Here is a 21,665-nt window from a genome sequence, read left to right as displayed (position 1 = left end):
AAAGGAAGTTGTAAGTATTTATTTAGTTTCTTGTACAACAGAAGTCTCTAAAGAATGATGATCAAAAATGCCCAGCACCAATGCATGAATATAGACAACTTTTTATCAGCAGACAGATTAACTGGTTTGCACACTAACTGCAGTAAAACAATAAGGACTTGAATTGTATTTGTATAAGATTTTAAAATTACTATGCATCTATAACTGTATCTCAAGGAGAGAATGTTTTCCACTACAAAATAATTATGACAGACTACACTACTGTAATAAAACAACTTCCCTTCATTCTTTAGCTATTTACTATTTACTATGCGCCAGACCCTGCATTAGCCTCTTCCACATCATTAATCAGATCTAGGCTCCTGTCAACATCTCTTTGAGAGAAGGGATGAAGGAGAATAGGCAGCCAACTTTCGGTACATTAACTGTACTGCTGCAATGCAAAACCATAATGTGGAAGTGAAACACTGTGTGCTCATCAACAAACCCAGTGGTTTTTCAGGTGCAGAACTGAGTCCTCCAAGGTCTTCCCCTTCATCTTCTTTGGCTTTTTTAACTTGGTCGTGTAGCTTGTCAAGTTCTCCTTCAGTCTTTCACAGTCGCCAGACCCTGTCAAGGCCTCTCAGACTGTGAAACGGGCTTACTTCTATTGATCTACTCCACCATTCTACTGCAAGCTCCAAGGCCACTAGTTTAGCTTGGAGCTCTATCATCCCAACTGTTAGTGATACCTGTGTAGCAGACATCGAGAGTTTTTGCTAAGTGTTCTGATAAGGCAACTTAAATAAGCCCTCATCTAAGATAGTGAGGTAAACAAAAGGAGGGAAATAAGAGCTTTTTGAGCAAACAGTGCAAGCATGCCATTAGAAAACCAGCCAGCAGATGGCTAAAGCACATGGCAGAGATCATCATTCACTGCTTCCTCTTCTCCTACCACATCTTCCCTGTCTTTCTTCTCACTTTGATGTCTTCTGGCACTGTCATAGGGCAGGTACTACATCTTGGCCACTCCCCAAATTTCTGGCACTAACAAGTCACCAGCTCTTCCCAATAGAACTTCCTGCAGTGGTGGGAATAGGCTGAATGTTTAATAGAAACATATATTCATTTGCAATGCAAATGTAGTAAATATAACTAAGGAAAGAAATAACTATGCAGTTAAGCTTAAAAATGAATTAGCAAATTTCAGTAGCAATATATTCTCAATGGCAATACTACTAGGCCAGTACAGCTTAACCTTCTTTCTTCCTGCTAATAGAATTACGTTCCTAAACATATCTGATCACACTACCTGGCTTACAGATCTAATGTATACCTAGAAAACCACCAGTGCAAGGCACGACTTTTAGGAATATTTATTGACTTCCTACTTCACTCCTATTTTCCCCAATTCCTATCCCATGAAGAAGATAAAGGTACTGGGCCAGTTTGTACCCACATGTGCAGTGCAATAAGCTTTAAGTCAATCTCTTTTTATTATTCATAATGTTTTCAAGAAAATACCAACTTATATTTAATAGTCAGTTCTGTTGTTTTTACCTCTGAATACTGAGCCACCACCCTCTTCCTGCTAAGCCGGCATCTCTGGCCTAACTTGACTGCCATATGGTTTTGTAAACAGCTCCATTAAAGCACAGAGTCATCACAATATGAATAAGTAAATATAAATAAGCAAACAAATACAATTGTGGTTTCCCTCTAGGAAATATGAATTCTACATATGTCAGATAAAATACATATGCCAGATAAAATACCTTAGCGACATGATATGGCAAAGCACACATCACAGGGTTTTACCCAGAGTAAACACTGACATACCTAGCCTTTGGTCTGTGTTGCAGGACATATGTCCCCTGCAGCAGGGAATTTTACCAAATACATGAAGATGTGGTACTAAAGGCAGGAAAATAAAGAGGAAGGGAGAAGTACATGAAACACTGATGCCCATGGAGACCTGGGCTCAGGACAGTTGTGTGAGAAGGTGACTGCAAAGCCACCAAGGGGATGGCCGTTCACCAACCAACAGCCAAAGCTGAACCAGATTCTCATCTTCTCTACCAAGCTAGCAATAGTAAAAACCAAATTTCTTAATCAGAGAGTGTGGATGTGACAAGGTTTCTTGTGATGTGTAACTAAGAAGAATTTATGACAAATAGATCACTAAAGCATTATTACCATGGCACACCCCAGGCGAGAGGTCTGTTATACAAAACACTGAATGCGTTTGTTACAAAGAAATTTCAAGCTATGAAAGGAACCAGGGCAAAACGATAAGGCATTATGTAAACTCACTCAGTTTTCATAGCTTCTAAAATTACAGTTGGATAGAAACATTTTCAACTCATCAGAGAGGGCTGAAATATGTATATTCTTAATAATACTTTACGTTTAATACATAAAGAAATCTTATTTTTTTAAGTTTGCATATGCAAAATAATGTAAAGAAATATTTAAATAGTTAAAGGCAAAAAATTCAGCAGTCCTAAGCAACAGTTAATACACATCACTAGATGATGGTACCAGAACTAAATAAATATAAAGTTTAAATGATATTTTGATGTTCTATTTCATTGGTTTGAAAAAGCATAGGTTTAGGATATAATTTAGTTATTAAACAAAATCCTTCAGTTGGATTTGCAGATCAGAGAAAATTAATATTTGGATTTAGTTCAGAGGTTGAGTAAATTAGCTCAGTTCACTCTAGGTTTGAGTTCATGGTTCAGTTCAAGTTCTTGATAATGAGCCCATCAAAATAAAAATATTTAAATAATGTAATCAGGGCTGACATTTAAGAGTAAGTGTTCAGGCAAATATGTGTGTTAAAAAAAAACAAACTCACTTTACAGAGAGAGCTAAGGTCAAATCCGAAGGTTTGAGCATTCCGGGAGCCAGCATTCATGTAGTTCCCCATTAGCAACACAAGTTCCAGCAACTTGCTAAAGCTTTTGCTCTTCCTGATCTCGTCGCAGGCAGTACTGACAGCCATGATGTCAGGTTTGATGTTGTTCACCTGCTCTTCAAATTGGAGCTTAAAGAGAACAGCACTGAGCCGTGGCCGCAGTCTCTTCACATTGCTCATCTGATTGAAAAGAAAATAGCAGATTTCCTTTAAAATGCATGGTATACTTCAGCACTGTACCTCGGCAAGTAATCTGGGATGATTTATTGGTATGACAGTACGGAAGAAGCAATATGTCCCCCCGAAACTGATGGCAAGTAGAGGAGAGCTCTGCTTGTTTCTGTAAGGAATCCAGCCATCCTTCAAAAACAAAATTAACAATTCAGATGTGCGATGAAAAGAAAGCTTTAATGAAACAGTGAAATGTAATTAAGCAATCAAATAAATATTTAAAAAATCTAAGTTTTAAGAAATGTAACAGGACACACAGGAAACAGACTACAAAGCAGTCACATCAACACTAAATAATCTTTGTTCAATATTGAAATACACTGGGTCATGTTTAAAACATATTCAGAAAGGTCTAAAAAGGGTTTGTTTGCCTCAAATAGCAATCGCCGTCCTCAGATGCCCTGCTGACTAACAGTATGTGTTAGATAGAAGGAGAGTAAATAGGTCCCAATTTGTACTAAATTGACTTTCTTCAGAAACACAGAAAGTGGAATGACTCCTGACACACACTAAATTAGCAGAATCAGAGTTAGGAAACATGGGCGTAGCAGGAGACAGAGTGGCACAAAGCCACAGGGCTGTCACAGGCCAAGGTAACCTTAGGGGGACTCAGTTTGGCTGCTGAGAATAGGAAGGCTAGAGGTGTGAGGAAGAACAGAGGGCCCCATCCTTCCCTTCACACCCTTTCTTCTAGCTGCACAGGAGAAAAATCCACTTAGGTGGAGCTAGAAACCGCCCTCAGTTAAGATGAATTCCTTAATAAAACACATTAGCAATATGAGATCTTGGTAACACTGATGGGGCAGTGATAATAAAACTGCTGAAGCCGTTCAAGCAAATATCAAAAGATGTTCGAGGCAAAGACAGATAACCGTGAGACAACACAACAGGATGATTAAAAGAGATGAAGTCTCATGTCCAATATCCTAAAAGAAAGAGTAAAATGTGATGTCAAATAAAGCCTATATGGAACCAGATATAATAAAAATTGGGATTGTTCAGGAAAATAAAATTGTTATTTAAAATAGGTGTGACTGGAGACTCGGTGGTAGAGGAACTGCATAGTGTACGTAAGGCCCTGGATTAGACTTTGATTTAAAAAGAGGGTACAGACTTCCTTAATATTTGACCAACTTTCTGAATTTAAAAAAATGGAAAATAAAACAATGACCTTTGAGTAAATATCTTCTGAGGAGACAAATCCTCACAGTGCCTGATGTTTCATCAACGTAACATAAGTAGTAATTTATCCGCAGCCACGTGACATGTCATGTGTGTGCAGTACAATAAGCAAGCTTCTGAAGAACCCAGCTAGCTTAACTAGTAAAAGTTCCCCTCCACAGGCACCATAAATGCTTCCCATTTCCTTGGTTTCAAAGAATGTCTGCAATTCCTGTCTAGGGAAAAATAAAACAAAACAAAAAGAAGAAACACCTTTTCTCTTACAATATAGTAAAAAGACAGTAGACTCTACAAAGATAACTTAATGTGTTTTATCGCTTAAGCAATATAAACTTATAGAAAGAGGAAAGGTCACTCTATTATAAAATTAAGTCCTATGGAACAGTGGTACATGAAGTGATCCTTTTAGATGTCTAACACAAAAAGTAGGGATAGATGGTGATTACCTCTCAGAAAATCATTTGATTTGGCTTAAAATATATCTCATGACCAGATTAACTTGCCCAGATTATTTTTTAATCCTTACACACTGTGATGGTAGACACCCACATACCTTGGCAGTATGGATGCTACTGTATTAAATTTAATACCTTTAGAATGGTGAAGGACACAGAAGAGACTGAAGTGTAGGACATATGATCATGGCCACTTAAAAGAGGAACGATGACCCATGCCACCTCTGCTTTTCCTCGGTCCTCACTGGGATTATAAAATCAGGTGCAGACACTTTACAGGTAACATTGGAAGTAATTCTCTAGTACCCCATGCAATGATGAGATATTGCAAAATATGTTAATTCTAGCACATATTAATGTACTATTTTATGCACAAAGAGGAAGAAGAAAAAAATGGCTGTTTAAATGCCTATATTATATCACCCCAAAATATGCTAAAGTTTTCCTTCTGACAAGCTAACCATATGTAGCCAACACAAAGTAATTAATTTTCCTAGAAAAACATAACCCAGATTTGTATGACTAATGAGTGTATCTGGCACAGAGGACAGGTACCTTGAAAAGAGAAAGTCTATGATGTAATGCAGAACAAAGGGCTACAAGTTCCTGAAAATCCTGACAAAGCAAAGTCATGGAAGGTAACCTAAAAGCAGCAGCTGGGAGGAGGATTTTTGTTTTCATTAACTCTGGTTCATATTGTTCTTTCCTGTAAACTTGGATAAATTAGTATTGGGATGTTACTAATTACATGTCTGAGACAAAATGACCGTGCAGGCATGGAAAACAGAGGTCCACCTCAGCTCCTTGTGTTGAATGGATTCCTTGTTGAAGGATGGGGACCACCTCAGAGCAACGGTCCAAGAACAAAAGGAATAAGGGTATTCTTCAGTGCAGGATTTAAACCAAAGTTTGCCTCTTCAGGTAGACTAAAGTTTTAAAACAATAAAAGGGGGGGGGATATATGTATAACCTTGAAAAGCATTTTCTGTTCCTCACCATTTCCCATATTTTTATCAACATTGAGGACTCGCATGCTGCTCTTAGGGAACTGTCAGTCAGCTGAATGCAGAACTGGAGTGTATGGTGGTGTCCTAGTACTCCGAGAGGCGACAGCAAGTCACCGAGGAGAGAGCAGATGGGAAACGGAACAGTGGGGCAGGAGGAATGGGAAAACTGACCTGCAAGCTAAATCATGAGAACGGCGGGGTGGGGGGTGGGGGGGTGGGGGGGGACGACTATGAGTGCCTTTTACAGTTAAGATTACTGTGTTTGTAAAATAAACTCAAGATACCCAAATCTATCATACTGATTTATAATCTGAAGATTGAGTCAAAAAATTAAAAGGTGCTTTGACTTCAGCTGTACTTTGGAAAACTTAAAAAAAAAAAAAAGATTTACTTTATTTTATGTGAGTGAGTGTTGGGCATGCATGTCTGTGCACCATGTACCTGCAGTGCATGGAGGGGCCAGGAGAGGGCACGGATCCTGGCAAACTAGAGCTGCAGCACCATGGGAATCGAACCCAGGTTTTCTGGGAGAGCAGAAAAAAATCACTGAGGCCTCTCTCTAGCCTATCAGTCCTGTTTCTGAAGGCAGAGTAGGACAGCTGATGCCACCATTCACAGATAACACCAGCTGGCTAGAGTGCTAAGCAAGGCAGAGAAAACAAGGAGCAAGGACACAAACCAAGAAGGGAAGTTCTAGTTCAAAATCTGTTATTGGGCATATACATGAGAGACGGCACAGCAAAATGCAAGTCAATAAACAAAATCAACAAGCAACGAGAACAGACTAGACCCAGTCTGCACTGAGAGAGAGTCACAGAAGAACTAACTATTGTTTTTGGAGCCCACCTCTTCTCATTTAGTACTGTCATGAACACTGGGAGATGTAACATCCCATAATTTCATTATGGGATAATTTTATCCATTATTCCATAGAGGAAAGGAAATCAATTTGTGAATTTTATAGCAACTGTGTATTAACACGTAATATAGTTTTCCTTAGAGTGTCTTTTATTAAAGTCAGGAGTTGGACTTATTAAAAACTAGAGGGATTTTTCTCCTCTTCTACTTGGCAGAGTTTATACGTTCTTATCTCAAAAGAAACTTAAGTGATCGGTCTCTTTGTCAATATTCCTTAAAGTCATAAAACTAATCAGTGAAGTTTCCAACACTACATTTAACCTGTTTATTAAAAAGATACCAGTTCCAATCCTAATTGCTTTAATGTTCCAGATGCATGCCTCACTATAAGGGACGATGGAACAAGGCCTCCTGTAACACGAATCTTAAATAGTCTTATTAATAAAAAAACTAATAAAAAAATTAATAAAAAATAGTGCCAGCTATTGGGGTGGGTAAATTCTGAAATATCAGAGAGACAGAACAAGCCACGGCTAACCTCACCTCACCAACTTCTCAGCCCATCCTGTTTCCTCAAACTGGAAGCCTCTGAGTCCTCATCCAAATGGATCTCAGCTGAACTTCAGCTAAAAGCCTAAAAGCTTAACAGCCTCTAGTTCCTGGTCCTCACGCCTTATATACCTTTCTGCTTCCTGCCATCACTTCCTGGGATTAAAGGTGTGTGTCACCATACCTGGCTGTTTCCAGTGTGGCCTCAAACTCAGAGACCCAGATGAATCTCTGCCTCCAAGTGATAGGATTAAAGGTGTGTGTGCCACCACTGTCTGGCCTCTATGTCTATGTAGTGGCTGTTCTGTTCTCTGACCCCAGATAAGTTTATTAGGGTGCACAACATATTGGGGGGCACAATATCACCACAGCCTCCAGCTACTTTGCACCTTAGCACCACTCAGAGGACCAGAGTGTGGACATTCACAGTCACAATGTATAAACCACGGAATGGACCTCAAGCTCCAAGTACTATGTTTTCTTATGAAAATGATCTTGAATTTCCCAAACACAGTTTCTAGGCAACACATCACATCACAGAGCATGGTCCTTGCAGCTTTGGCCTGCTGTCCTCTTGATGTCTTTCAGTTCTCCTTCATACACAGGGCTGTTCCCTACAGTGCTGGGACGTTCGGACTCCTACAGATCTGCTTCTCTAACATCCTCTGCTTAGACTTGGCCGAGAGTGACCCTTCCCTTTCCTGTGGGGGAGGGCTGATAAGCAGAGGCGAGGGCAGCACTTGGAGAAGGTTCTGTGATCTAACAGGAGTGGAGACATTAAAATAAAGTTTTTAACTCGCTGTTTCTAATTCTGTGAAAAAATATGTCTATCTTCCACTGTTAGCAGGCCAATATGTTCATGATCTCCAGAAAACTCTGGGGGGAAAAGTTAATTTCATCTGTAGAAAAGCTGTAAAAAAAAAAAAAAAAAAAAAGAAAGAAAGAAAAAACTATTCATGTGCCTTATGTCTGAGTAGTACTCAGAATATCAAAAATGTTTTTAAAATAAATGTGGCCTTATGATATTAAAGCTGTTATGCTAAAATTATTTAAGAAAACTAAACAACAGCAAAGTACATATGGTACAATTTTTACATACTTCATAGATGCAAGGCAACGCCAAGGTTTGTACATTTATACTCTCTATAAATCTGCTTTCAGTTTCACTGATTCCTCTGCTCGCTCCAATATACTATTAAACCTATGAACTCAAATTTTCAATGTAGTTACTGAACTTTTCAGTTCGAGCATTCCCATATGGTACATTTTTGTCATTTTCATTTCCTTGCAAATATTTCTTAATTAAACATATTTTCATTTCCCTTGTCTGCCCCCTTCCCCCAATCCTTTCCTTCTGAGCTTTGGAGATCATCACCATATCCACATTATGTTTGCAGAAGTAAAATCCACAACTGAAACCATTTGGGAACAAATTTATTTTGCCATTCTTCCTAACAATTTGTCTAATTTTCTTATTCCTTAATTTTAAGTACTGTATTCTAAAGCTGTACCCATGCCGATTCCCACAGCCTCACTTTGGAGATTATGTATTCTTACTTCAGCAGAAAAATCAGTCACTGAGTGATCACCTTGGGTGGCATGAGCTTCCTTCCATGCCTTCAGTGTTTGAAAAGCTCTATAAATTAAGACATATTTCTCTAGCATTCTAACTAAGTAGCATTCAATCTCCTAAATCTTCTCGGAAGAGTTAGACATTAGTTTTGTGATGGGGAGGGGCATCCGAGTATATCTTTCCCTATGGTGGTGACCCTCATGCCTAAAACAGCTTTCTCTTTTCCTCTGTTCAAAAAAATATCAAGTATGTTGATAATGCCTTCCCTCCATTGGACAGGACCAGGAGTTCAGTACTTCCCAGGATGGCTGGACTTCCAGATGCTATTCCACACATGTCCTGTAGAACATCCAGATGCTTTATTCCACACTCATCCTGACATAGCCACTTTCTAGCAAACCGTGCTCAGTGTCAGCCTCTAGACACTGACCTACTCGAGGTAGATCCCCACAGAAGAGCTCAAGTCCCCGTGCAGAAAGTCCCATCCTCTTTAGCCCTGCAAATGGATGTTCTAGTATAACAACTGCTTTCTGGCTCAGGGATCAAAGACGCATATCCTCTCCTACAACTCATCTTTGGGAAGTAAGTGGAAACTTTCCAACACAACAAAGGCGAAGGAGCTGAGTTCTGGAGATAGATGAGTTTCTCTTCTCACAGAACACAACTTGCTCCACAGACAGTCCGGTCCCAAGCAGTAAGCCTGTGTACTTTCTCTAGTTTTCATATTCTACATGGTTCTCATAAATATGTTAAATTGATTGCTATATATTTTACAGTTTCTGATGTTACTAGAAATAGAATTCTAAAAATGTTTTATTATGGTACAATTTCTACTATTAAACTATAGAAACCACTTCACTCCAATTAATCAATTATTTAGTTTTCACCTAATATGTACTATCATATTCCATACTATGACCATATAAATTGCTATCTAAAAAATTTTTCTGTTAGACTTTTCCTTTTAATAGTAATAATTCATGAAGATATTTTTAGGCCACAGGGATACTTCAAATATATACATTTATATAATATATAACAAAAGTTACTTGTGTATTTAATGTATCAAAAATTCTACATGTATATAATAATCAAAAGTTCCACATCTTTATAACATATCAAAGTTCCACATGTAGATAACATATCAAAAGTTCCTATGAGAACACCACAATGAGAGAACAGTCCTCACAGCATTTCCTGAATTTCATGAAAACTGACCTTCACAGACCTTTCAAACACAACAGTAGTTTAAGGAACATGGAATAAAACTGCAAATGAGCCAAGATATATCTTCAATAATTATACATTAAGCTAGAACTGAAAGAAAATTGCCTAATTCTACAGTAATTTAGTTAAGTATAGCCTCATTTCCCCACTATATTCCCTGAAAAGTCTCACAGGGATCCATGAGACATCTGTATTCAAACTTCTGGGATACAGAAGAAAAACATCCTAGGCAATGGACGATAGTCTTATCCAAGACGTACCCTACAAACATTGCTTGCAAAGTGCTCAGTCCTAATACACCTTTTTGCTTATGTGTGGAAAACATTGTAGGCTTTATTCCTAATGAATGATGCATGACTAGTAATGAGGATGTGACTGTAATGGTATTTTGTTTTTCTTTTCCAAATGAAGCAAATTAAGTCAATTATACAATAAAATTTCAGTACTATATAGATGGCCTAGAACATGCTTCTATACAAAAAGGAATATATAAACCATCAAAAAGAAAAACCTCACAATTCCATTATGAACTTAAATGTGTCCCTTTGTAGTTTTGATTATATAGACTATTTTAAATCCCCAAGTTAAAAAAGTAGAAACACAAGTTCCAAAAATACATCTGAAATGAGCAACAATTTCAAGTCTTCATTTAGATATACTTAACAGCAAAGTTAAACTTCAAAGGTTAAAAGCAATGTTCCATAGGAACGCAGCATAAAGGAGTCCCTGATAAAAGTAACTGAGTTCAAAAGGCACCGACAGCAAACAGAAACACAAGAGAGATTGGCACCATAGGAAAAGAAGGATGGCCTTTGGTGCTATGAATAAATGAAAAATGGGGTGATATAAGTAACGAATAAAGGCAGATGGCATCATTTTAATCAATACTTTCATGAGGGCTTGGCATTTGAGGCCCAAAGCAGTAAACAGTGAAAATAAAGAGAAATGGGACCTGATGACAAGAAACTGGAGATGGATGAAATAGTGGGCAAGGAAGAGAGTATCAAAAGATGAGGGCAAAACCAGAAACCAGATCTCTTCAAAATCATGTAAGAAACCACAAGAATAAAAAGAAAACTGGAAAGGATTCCTGGAAACCAGAATAACTGATAAAGGCAATCCTTGAGGAAGAAGGAAAATGATCCCAAACAGAACACCAGCGATAGAATGTAACAAAAAACAGAAAGGGGTTGGGGTACTGCTGCTTAATTCTTTTTTGAGGCAGAGCCTCATGAAGCCCAGGCTCATGTCAAACTCCCTATGCTGGCAATGCTAAGCCCTGAATACTGGAACCCCTGCTTCTACTCCCTAAACACAGGAATTACATGCATGTACTATCATGACTGGACAGAAACAAGAGAGTTTATCCAATGAGTTTAAAATCTCCTTTCGAAATATATTCTCTAGGGCTGATAGGAAAGACTTGGGTGCCAAGTCCACTGGCTTGACTTCGATCCCTGGGAATCACGTGGTGGAAGGACAGGGATGACTTCAGAAATATCTTCTGACTATGCCACATGTTCCCCCAAGTGGGAATGCACACATAGGCTAATTAAATAAATGTAAACTAAATCAAAATATTCACTCCAAGGGCAATTAACAAAATACCAAGACAAGATGAGTTAGTAAGTTAACAAAAACACTGAAGGTATTGTTAAAAGGAATTGTAAAGAAGGCAGAAAAAACAGTACAACAAAACAGATGAGATGAATACAAACTAGAAGATGACAACTTCCAAGTGAAACATATATATGACCATATATTTGAAAGTCTAAAGCATTTATTTTATCTTTATGAGATAGTATACTATGTGCCCAAGCTATAAACAATTGCAAAATGGTCCAATTAAAGTGCAGAAATCTCAAAATGGGCAAAAAGCAAAACTCAGGTAGAAGTATAGGCTCAATAGTGGAACCTCTACCTAACATATTACCCCAGCTTCACAAAAAGAAAGAGAAAAGGCAGATGGGCAGGCTATTTCAACCAGCATTCTGCCCACATGAATGATAGGCTAGGGGGAAAGGATAGCAAAAAAGACTTTGTGATCAGTAATAAAATAAGAAGTTTGAGAGTAATCTATTTGGTTATGATGAGTGCCATAGTGTCACCATTGTTGACTATCTCAGTCACTGTTTTATTGCAGTGAAAACATACCATGACCATGATCAAAGCGACAGTTCTAAAAGAAAACACTTAATTGGGGGCTTGCTTGTTTGAGAGATTAAGTCCATTATAATCATGTCAGGAGCATGAGAGCACTCATGGTGCTGGAATAGTAGCTGAGAGAGCTAGCTACATCCTGATCCACAAGCAGAGAGACAGATAACTGAACAAAGCATGGGCTTTTGAAACCTCAAATTCCACTTAGTGACACATGTCATCCAACAGGCCTAGGCCCAATCCAATAAGGTTAACTCATACACCTTCTCAAGTAGTGCCACTCCCTGATCAGTAAGCAGCCAAATATATGAGCTTTGAGGGAACATTCTTATTTAAACCACCACATTGCACTCTTGGTCCCCATAGGCTTATATCATAATGCAAATATGCACTCATTCCAACTTCAAAAATGCTCATTACCTATCCTCAACATTGTTTAAAAGTCCAAAGTTCAAAGTCTCTTCTGAGACTCAAGGCAATCTCATAGCTTTAAAAATCAAAATAAAAAACACTTTATATACTTCTAAAATAAAATAGAACACTACAAAAAGGAGGAAAGAAAGAATAGTGAGGAAATGTTGGACCAAACAAACTAAAAATCAACAAGGAAAACTCCAAATTAGCATCTCCATGTCTGATGGCAAACTGCTCTTCAGCTTTCCAAAGCTTTCAGCTTTGCTGACTTCAACATCTGTGGGAGCCCACAAAGGTTTTCTAGTGAGATCTGAGCTTGCTTTACACAGCAAGGCTTCATTAGGAGATGGCTTGACCACATGTATGGTCACCAGATGTCTGGGATGGTCTGCACTTAGCTGTGCTGGGGGGAGGTCTTTTGCTCCACCCCTTGGCATTCCTTTAAAAGTCCTTTAGTAGAAACAGAAGGGCTGGTGGATTTTGACCCAGGCCCCTCTGAGGCTATCCTACGTTTCTGTCTCTCTCCTCTATACTTTATCTGCATATTTCTCACTTCTCCCTCCTCAAAAGTACTGAAAAGAACGCAGCTTTTTTGGGCAGGTATCCATGACTCTCGCATCTCCAACATCTTGGGGTCTCCAATACAATCCAAGCTTCACTTTCATAGATTCATACAAGGGCTTCTCCATGCTTCCATGCAGGGACACCAATGACACATGCCTGGTTTCAAAGGCTTTCATTAGCCATGGAAGGAGCTTCCACACCCTTTTTCTTGTATTCTTAACTCCAAAGGCATAACCACATGGTAGAAGCTGACAAGTTCCACTTCTTTTCTGGGGCTGAAACATGGCCACTTCCTTTAGTTACATTTGCATCAAATTTCTGATGTTAAAGGTTACTTTCACTGCTTAAGCTTTTAATTCTTTTTCACAAATTAGAAGCCTAGCTGGGTGGGATCTTGCCCTAGGTTCACCACACCCTTTACTCTATTTAGCATCAGAATGTAAACTTTTTATCTCCTTGAGCACTAGACTCCAACAAAACAATTCCTGGCATTATTTTTCTCCTCAAACTGTGCATTTTGCATTTCCCCATGCCCCAGTTGCTACATTTCACTATAGATCTGCATAGGAGTGATCACTACTAACCATGTGACATGAGAAATACTAGGCTGTTTTGAAATCTTTTCTGTCAGTGCTACTAATCCAATACTCATCAATTTAGCCTCTGGCAAATTTTTAGCACATGGGCAGAAACCAGCTATATTCTTTGTAAAAATATCACAACAACAGTCTCTAGAATACTTGTTAATATTCTGCCACTCTGAAACTTCTTGATCAGGGTCCCCACATTCCACATCACCCTCATCACCATTGTTTTCCATGGTCCTACTGATAGATTCACAACATGTCCCCATGGTTGGGCATGCCCAGCAGACCTAGACACTTCCACCTAGCCATTTCCTGGTCAAGATAGCCATTTCCGGATCAAAACATCTCCTGTGACCAGGACCCCATGGCTTTGCATGGTTGCGTAAAGCGCACAGCGCAACCATGTGATCTACGCGCATGTGTGGAGTAGCCACATGAGCCTGTGTACACAGGCGCAGCCCAGCCTTTATAAGCAGGCGCCATATCCCCGGCTTCTCTCCTTATGCACATGTCTTTCCGCAGGCCTGTCACATCTGTCTCTCTCTCTCTCTCTTATCTTAATAAAACTCTTGTTAGTGGATTCTGTCATGTTTCGTGACATTTCCTCGCAGGGTAAGAGCACCGCCAAATAACTAACACCTACTAGGATGGCCCACTAAGCTTAGAGTGCCCAACCACTTTTCTAATCTTAAGTCCCAAAGTCCATATTCTGCCAAAAACAAAACAAAACACCAGCATGATCAGGGCCTGTTATAGCAATATTCTACTACAATGGGTATCAACTTGTGTCTCAGTCATGGTACTATTGTTGTGAAGAAACACCATGACCAATGCAACTCTTATAAATAGAACATTTAATTGGGGTTTGCTTACCATTTGAGAGGTTTTGTCCATTACCATCATGGCTGAGAGCATGGTGGCATGCATGGTGCTGGAGTAGTAGCTAAAAGCTACATCTTGAACCAGAGAGAGAGAGACAGAGACAGAGACAGAGACAGACAGAGACAGAGACAGAGACAGAGACAGAGAATAAAATTTGGCATAGCGTAACACACTTTCTCCAACAGTCACAGCCAGGCCACAACAAAGCCTTCAGCAAGGCCACAACTCTTAAACCTACTCAAATAATGCCACTCCCAGATGACTAAGCATTCAAATATATTAGCCTATAGGGGACAATTTATTCAAGCCATCACACTGAGGTTACATTTTCTCTTAACAATATAGTTTAAAAAATGCAAATTGTAACTTAGTGTTACAACAGCCTATGCTTCCAGGACTCTAAAAACTACAGCTGGAAGACAGTTAGTTCAGGGTCAGCCTGGGCTACACACTAAGAGCATAGCTTAAAGCACACGTAAATAAAAGGTACAATCTATTCTACTTTAACTTTGGCTTGCTGCTGCCATTTCACTGATGTGAATGAAATGAATATATAGAAGAAGCAGTCCCTTCAATCCATTCATTGACATGAATGAAATGAATATATGGAAGAACTCAATCCATTCACGGTTTTGCAAATTTCACTGAACTGGAGGGATTTGAAAAATCATTAAAATAATAAAAACACACTTCCATTCAAGCGTCACTTTGACTTAAGCCCCTGAACTTGCAAGTGTTTAAATAATTAAATATTCAAGACTGATTAGCAGATGAAGTAAAAGTTAATCAAAAAATAAGAAAGTCTTAAACTGGAGGAGAGATTCAAACAAGGCCTTCAACAGAACAACTTAGGAGGGAGAATACCGTAGCTGATCCTTTGACCTCTAGGTCAAAATGCTAATTCCACTAAGAAAGAGTCTAGGGTTTTTGATTGTTTGTTTTCTCCTTTTTGGTGAGGCTGAGGCAGGGACATTAGAATGGCTCCCAGGCTTCAGAACAGCTTATTTAAAAGTAATGAGAAAGAGGCGTTTTCCTGTGGTGTTTGCTAACTGGCTTATATTTAAAAGCTACTACTCAAAATAATGTTCATGACTAATTCCCTGATATTTTGTGTGTGCCATTTTATATAATCTTGCTCTTTCTCTGATGCCACCATATTAATGTAAAAGGAGTTGGGTATTTATTACAAACACAGGCTCGAAAAAAAATGATACCTTGCTGTGTTTCTTAGTTTTGATTATTTGTAGTTTTCAGTCTGCTTCTCCAGTAGGACAAAAAAAATTCGTTTGGAGACTTCTACAAAGAAATCAAAGGCTTTTCAGAAACTATTCAGTGTTTAGTTCAAGTAACTCTTCAGGTCAATACATAGGTGGGAGCATTTTGGGGGCATTCAAATTAGGTCCCCAGGGTACTTTTGATCAAGTAACTTGATCCATAAGGAAGGATTCCAAGCTTTGTGAAGATAACAGAGATGAGATCTGAGTTTGCAAGTCATTCAGTATGAGATAACAATGAAAATACAGGCCAAACATGGCAATCAGGCAATGGGCAGAATGGATGAGATTATGAGAAACATATGCAGAGACCTGCATTTGAAGAAAGAGTGTGCCAAAAGCATTGTCTATATAAACCTATTTCTGTAACCAGAAGTAAAACCATGGATAGTTCCAATGGAAGTAGTAAGAAATCCAGTAAGTACTAAGCTAAGGCCAGAGTAGACATAGTACCTCCTAGGTAAGAAAAACCAAAGCAGGAGCCTAAATCACACAGTGCGTGAGAACAGAACAGTATTTAGTTTAGCAACAAGGTGAAGGATTGTCAAAAGCTCAAACAGAGCTGAAAACATAGTATAGATGGTAAAGTGTTTATCTTGCAAGCAAAATGACAGCAGTTTGATCCCAGATCCCACAGAAAAAGCCAGCGGTTATGACACACACTTAAAATCTAACCGCTGGGAAAGTGGAGACAGGTGGATCCCTGGGGCTGGCAAGTTGGCTAGCTCAGGCTACTGGGCAGTTCTAGACCAATGAAAGGCCATGTCTCTTAAAAAAAAATAAATAAATAAAAAATAAGGGGAGGTGGGGGTGGGCAAGTTGTCTTCTGCCAACCATATGAATACACACATGCACTCCCACATGATTAAACACACACACATACATACATACACACACACACACACACACACACACACCCTTCAACTAATTTTCCTTTAATTAGCAAGCAAAATGAAGAATGATTTTTATAAAATTCTAGGCAAGAACTTAGACAAAGCATAAATAATGTGTCAATGAAACTCTTAATAAAACACTGCTAGAAGCTTAAATTCTTTCCTATATACTTCTGTTCAATTGACCTTAATAGCTTGCATGCTTTATTTTGGTTATTGGGTCCACAGGGATGATTTCTAAAGGAATTTTGATCAAAGGATAGAAATACTGCATTCCCTACAGCATAAAGGCCATATAACTTGCTGTAGAAAGAGAAACAAAGTGACATAAAAAAGCAATGAAAAACCCAAAATACCACCATTTAATTGATTTCACTGAAAACCACTAACTACAGCAGCTTTTCAAGAAATTAAAATTTATATACTATGTCTTGACTACTTAATGTATAACTGTAAATAAAAGGCAAGCACAATTCTAACATTTAAAAAAATGTAAAAGATGAGTATTTGGAGAAATTTTTAGATACGCTTTGCCTTATAAGATTGTAGGAAATAGATTGAGACAAATGATTTGGTGCTAATGGTGAAGCTAGGGGTAAATAAGCTATGATAGCATTTCACTAAAGGAAGAAAAGAAAATCAATTCGACTATTCCACATTCCTCCTCCAAAAAAAAAAAAAAAAAATAGCATCTAGACTTGGACACAAAACTGACACCCCCGGAAAAGGAAGAAAAACAGCAGTAATAATGGATCATAGCTGAGCTGTAGGAAAGGAAACTTGACCTAATGTTAGAGGAAAGAAAACAAACACATCCATCCTTTCAAAAGAGCAAAGTCTGCTATGCAAGATAAGGATATTTAATGGAACATACAGTTAAATACAAAATAAAAATATAAGCAAAGCAAAGAACATGAGGCAAAAATCTCAGACAAGTATCCTAAGTAATCCAATGAATACGGGGTCAAAGCAGCAGCAAGCTGTGTTCCAGGAGCCGGGAGGTAAATTAAACAGAAATATACCATTTATTATGGCATTGCAGAGAAGTGGGGAAGTGCTTAGCCCTAGAGAATTGTTTGCTTGTCATTGTAGGGACAGAAAATAGGAAAAGGTAGCAGGAACAATAGAGTATGGACTCAGATGCTGCAGTCTTTGCATTATGCTGTTTGAAGAACAAGGAAGTCGACTCCCATTTGGGCCCCTAGTCTCTGGGGGAAAACATATTGCTATTTGGGGTTTTACAAAGAAAAACAGAAACAAGACAGGTCATGAGCAAAGAAATACAACTATCTTTTAAATGCTTCCTTCCCATTGTATTATTTTATACTCTCTCTATATATCTACAACTTGCCAATATTGTAAGAGGCCTGAATAGAAATAACACAGTAGAATGGAAAAATTAAAATTGGAAAGCAGAGATCATTGGTATAGAGGTTCTTGTTTAAGACATTTATTCATACATGCTTAGGCTGTGTGTAGAAGGGGGTATGTATGAATTATACATGTATGTGATGTATGCACATGTTGTGTGTGGTATATATACATACATATATATATATATATATATATATATATATATATATACACACATACACATATATTTATAGGTTTATGTACATGCAGGCCGGTGGGTTATTAGCTTCTATTACTTAGTCCCATAAGACAGGGTTTCTCAGTGAACCAGGAGTTTGTCACTCTTATTCTAAGTGGGCTGGTTATCAGGCCCCAATGTAAGGACATGAGTGCTGAGGATGAGAACTCAGGTCCTCCTGCTTGCTCAATAAGCACTCTTAACCATTAAGCCATCTCCAGGGCCTCCAAGATTTCCAATTCTTGTTACTTTAAGGGGCTATTGTACAAATAATATGAGTATATGAACTTACTTTGTGAATGATTCATCAGTAATGTCAGGCAACAATCAGTATGTACTTGCTAGTTCTGGATTAGCTTATTTGATGTAAGATTTATGCCAATAACCTGAGACTCCAAAATTACCCTTCCTCCCTGCTATTATCCAAACCGTCATCTATGAGGTATAACATGCCATAGATACTATACTATTTAAAAAAAAAAAGACAAATCAATGCTGGAGCATTAGATGCTCTTCCAGAGGACCCATAGTTATTGACCAGCACGTACGTGTGGCTTACAACCCTCCATAACTCCAGTTCCAGAGAGCACTTTCTTCTGGCCACCTCAGGTACCAGGAACATATATGGTGGACATATAAGCAAGTTGGCAAACACATAAATTAAAAAAATAAAATACTGTGAAAAAATAGGTAATAGAAGATAAATTATCTGTGCAAGAAACTTCCTCTAGTCTTAGAAAAACTGAGAAAGAACCAGGGAGCAGTGAGGCACAACACACAAGGAAGCCAGAAGAGAGAATGGAAGCAAGTGAAAGTAACAACAGAATGAAATTCTGAGCAGAAGTCAAGAGCCAACAGCATGTAAGTTGGACGTGGAACTTGATGCTGTCTGAAACACTAAAAGAGCCCTAAGACAGTGATGGCAGAAACACATGTGCATAAGGCATGCTACAGCATCACAGGAAAGTAAGAGAGCTTCTAGAGATGTGACTCTAAGGGGCTAAGCCCTAAAATGGAGAAGAAAATATTCAAGATAAAATGCGAGAATACTGACAGCAGCTGGCAATACTGAGCTGTCTCTAGGATGCACGTGCTTTCGTAAACAGCCCTTTGAGACAGCTCCTACATTCATGTAGAGTTCTAAGAAATGCATATATCTTTATAGTCAAAATTCACTACGGATCTAACCAACACTTTCATAAATACAGTGAATGATAGTTGGATTTAGAATCCCAAAACAAACTATTTTAATTCACATCCAGTGCTTGGAACATGTTAGGTTGCCTGTCAAGTCTTAGTGAGCCAAGACTCAATGTTTAGTTTTCAACATTTAAAAAAAGAAAATAAAGTAAAATAATGAACTACCTAGGGGCTTTTAAAAAAAATCATTTACTAGGTATTTATTGGAAACTAACTAGATACGAGGTACCATTCAAGACATCAGAAATCCACTAATAAATGTGTGAAACAATGATTCTTATTATCATAGACAACACTATGGAGGGACGATAGGAGCAGAATACAATAAATGAGAATGTGGTGCTATTTTATCTGTGTACTCCAATAAAGTTTGTCTGAGGATCAGAGGAAAAAGCCAACCACTACAGTAAACACAGAAGTCAGGCAATGGTAGCACATGCCTTCAATCCTATCACTTGGCAGGCAGGGATCCTTCTGGATCTCTGTGAGTTCAAGGCCATACTGGGAACAGAGCCAGGCATGGTGACACACGCCTTAAATTCCAACACTCGTTAACCATAAAAGTCTGGAGGTCTGTACAGACAGACAGGAAATACAGAGCTGGGCAAGAAGAGGAAGTGATGTAGCTGGGCAGAGAGAGGGAATGAGATTGCAGAACAGAAAGGCATATAGGTGTTGGGTATACAGGAAGTAAGTCTTTTTGGCTGAGGATCTCTAGTGGTGAGAATGTCTCTGGCTTCTTTCTTTCTGATCTCTCGGTTTTCACCCCAATATCTGGCTCAAGGTTTTTTATTAATAAGACCGTTTAGCACTTCATCTTACATGAGAATACAATGGGTACTGTGGAGATGCTCTGGCAGCTGGTAAGTTATCTCAAGTGTGGTTCTATGGAAACACCTCCCAACAGCTGCCCTGTGAAGAAAGGAAAGGCAACTGGGTAATCTCGAGCAAACAGGCTCTGGGACTACAGAGAACAAGAAACGCGGATAACACACCTAGGAAAAACAAGGTCTAAGGAAGGTGAGCAAGAACGGGATGGAACTTTTGAAAATTAGCCAAGAATGAAACTGGTATGTCTCAGGAAGGACACAGAGGCCCTGTGGTTACAGCAGTGTTAGCAAAAGTGAGTGGGAGATGATGAACCAGGAAACACCAATGTGGAGACAGGTTACATGGAGGCTTGTAGGCAGAATTTAAGATGGCTGCAACAATATATTTTACTTTTTAGCATTGGGGGCGGGGGGGGGGGGGATTAATAGGCCACAGTTAAAATTTCAAACTTTCAGAAAAACTCACTAGTGTTAGCAACTCAATGAAATAGCATGTTATTTGGGTCATGCTGTGTTTTTATTAGTTCTAATAAATTAAAGAATTGCAGAGTTATTTAATACAGCTGACATTCTGCTAATTTCCAGGGAACATGGGCAACAAAAGCTCACAAGAGATTCCATTCAGAGCTCAATGACACTTTTCTTCCCACTCGACAGAGAACACAATTGGCAGTATGTAAGTGATTTTTCTCCTTAATGGCAAGATTTGATATTATTATTTTGATGTAGATTTGAACTAAATGAATTCAATCCTTTGATTAAATGAGATTTATCAAGCAAGAACATGCCTATACACTTTGGCAGCTTGACTATATCTGAGCTTATAAGAAATGTACATTTGCCAGGCAGTGGTGGCGCACGCCTTTAATCCCAGCACTTGGAAGGCAGAGGCAGGCGGATCTTCGTGAGTTCAAGGCCAGCCTGGTCTACAGAGAGAGATCCAGGAAAGGCGCAAAGCTACACAGAGAAACCCTGTCTTGAAAAACCAAAAATAAAAAAATTTGAAAAAAAGAAAAAGAAAAGAAAGAAATGTACATTTACTATGAGGACAAATTAGAAATGACTACATTTCTGTTCAGGAGAGCAGGGTCTGCAGGCAAGTGTTATTTCTTATTTCTACCCAGACACACATATCCCCATGAATAGCCATTTCTTTCTAATAGTCGCGAACGACTTGCATATTTCTTTAGATGTCAGACAGCCCTCTCACCCCAACTCTTACTTAGTTTTTGAAACAAACAGCAATAGTGTCATATTATAAAATCACCTTGTACAATTCCCTCGATCAG

The 21,665-nt window shown here is 38.6% G+C and overlaps 1 protein-coding gene across 3 annotated transcripts in view; it reads right to left on the bottom strand.

Annotated features, from left to right (window-relative positions):
* The window catches only part of Diaph3 (diaphanous related formin 3), a 502,378-nt gene that overhangs the window by 213,978 nt on the left and 266,735 nt on the right, over nt 1-21,665 (bottom strand). For all 3 annotated transcript variants that reach the window (XM_052732620.1, XM_052732621.1, XM_052732622.1), the window contains one exon: nt 2,840-3,079. In XM_052732620.1, coding sequence (XP_052588580.1) covers nt 2,840-3,079 — 240 coding nt within the window. The remainder of the gene's footprint in view (nt 1-2,839; nt 3,080-21,665) is intronic.

Source organism: Peromyscus californicus, unplaced genomic scaffold, assembly GCF_007827085.1.
Source record: "Peromyscus californicus insignis strain IS unplaced genomic scaffold, ASM782708v3 Scaffold_12__1_contigs__length_115047231, whole genome shotgun sequence".
Taxonomy (NCBI): Eukaryota; Metazoa; Chordata; class Mammalia; order Rodentia; family Cricetidae; genus Peromyscus; species Peromyscus californicus.
This window is presented reverse-complemented; position numbering and strand designations above follow the sequence as displayed.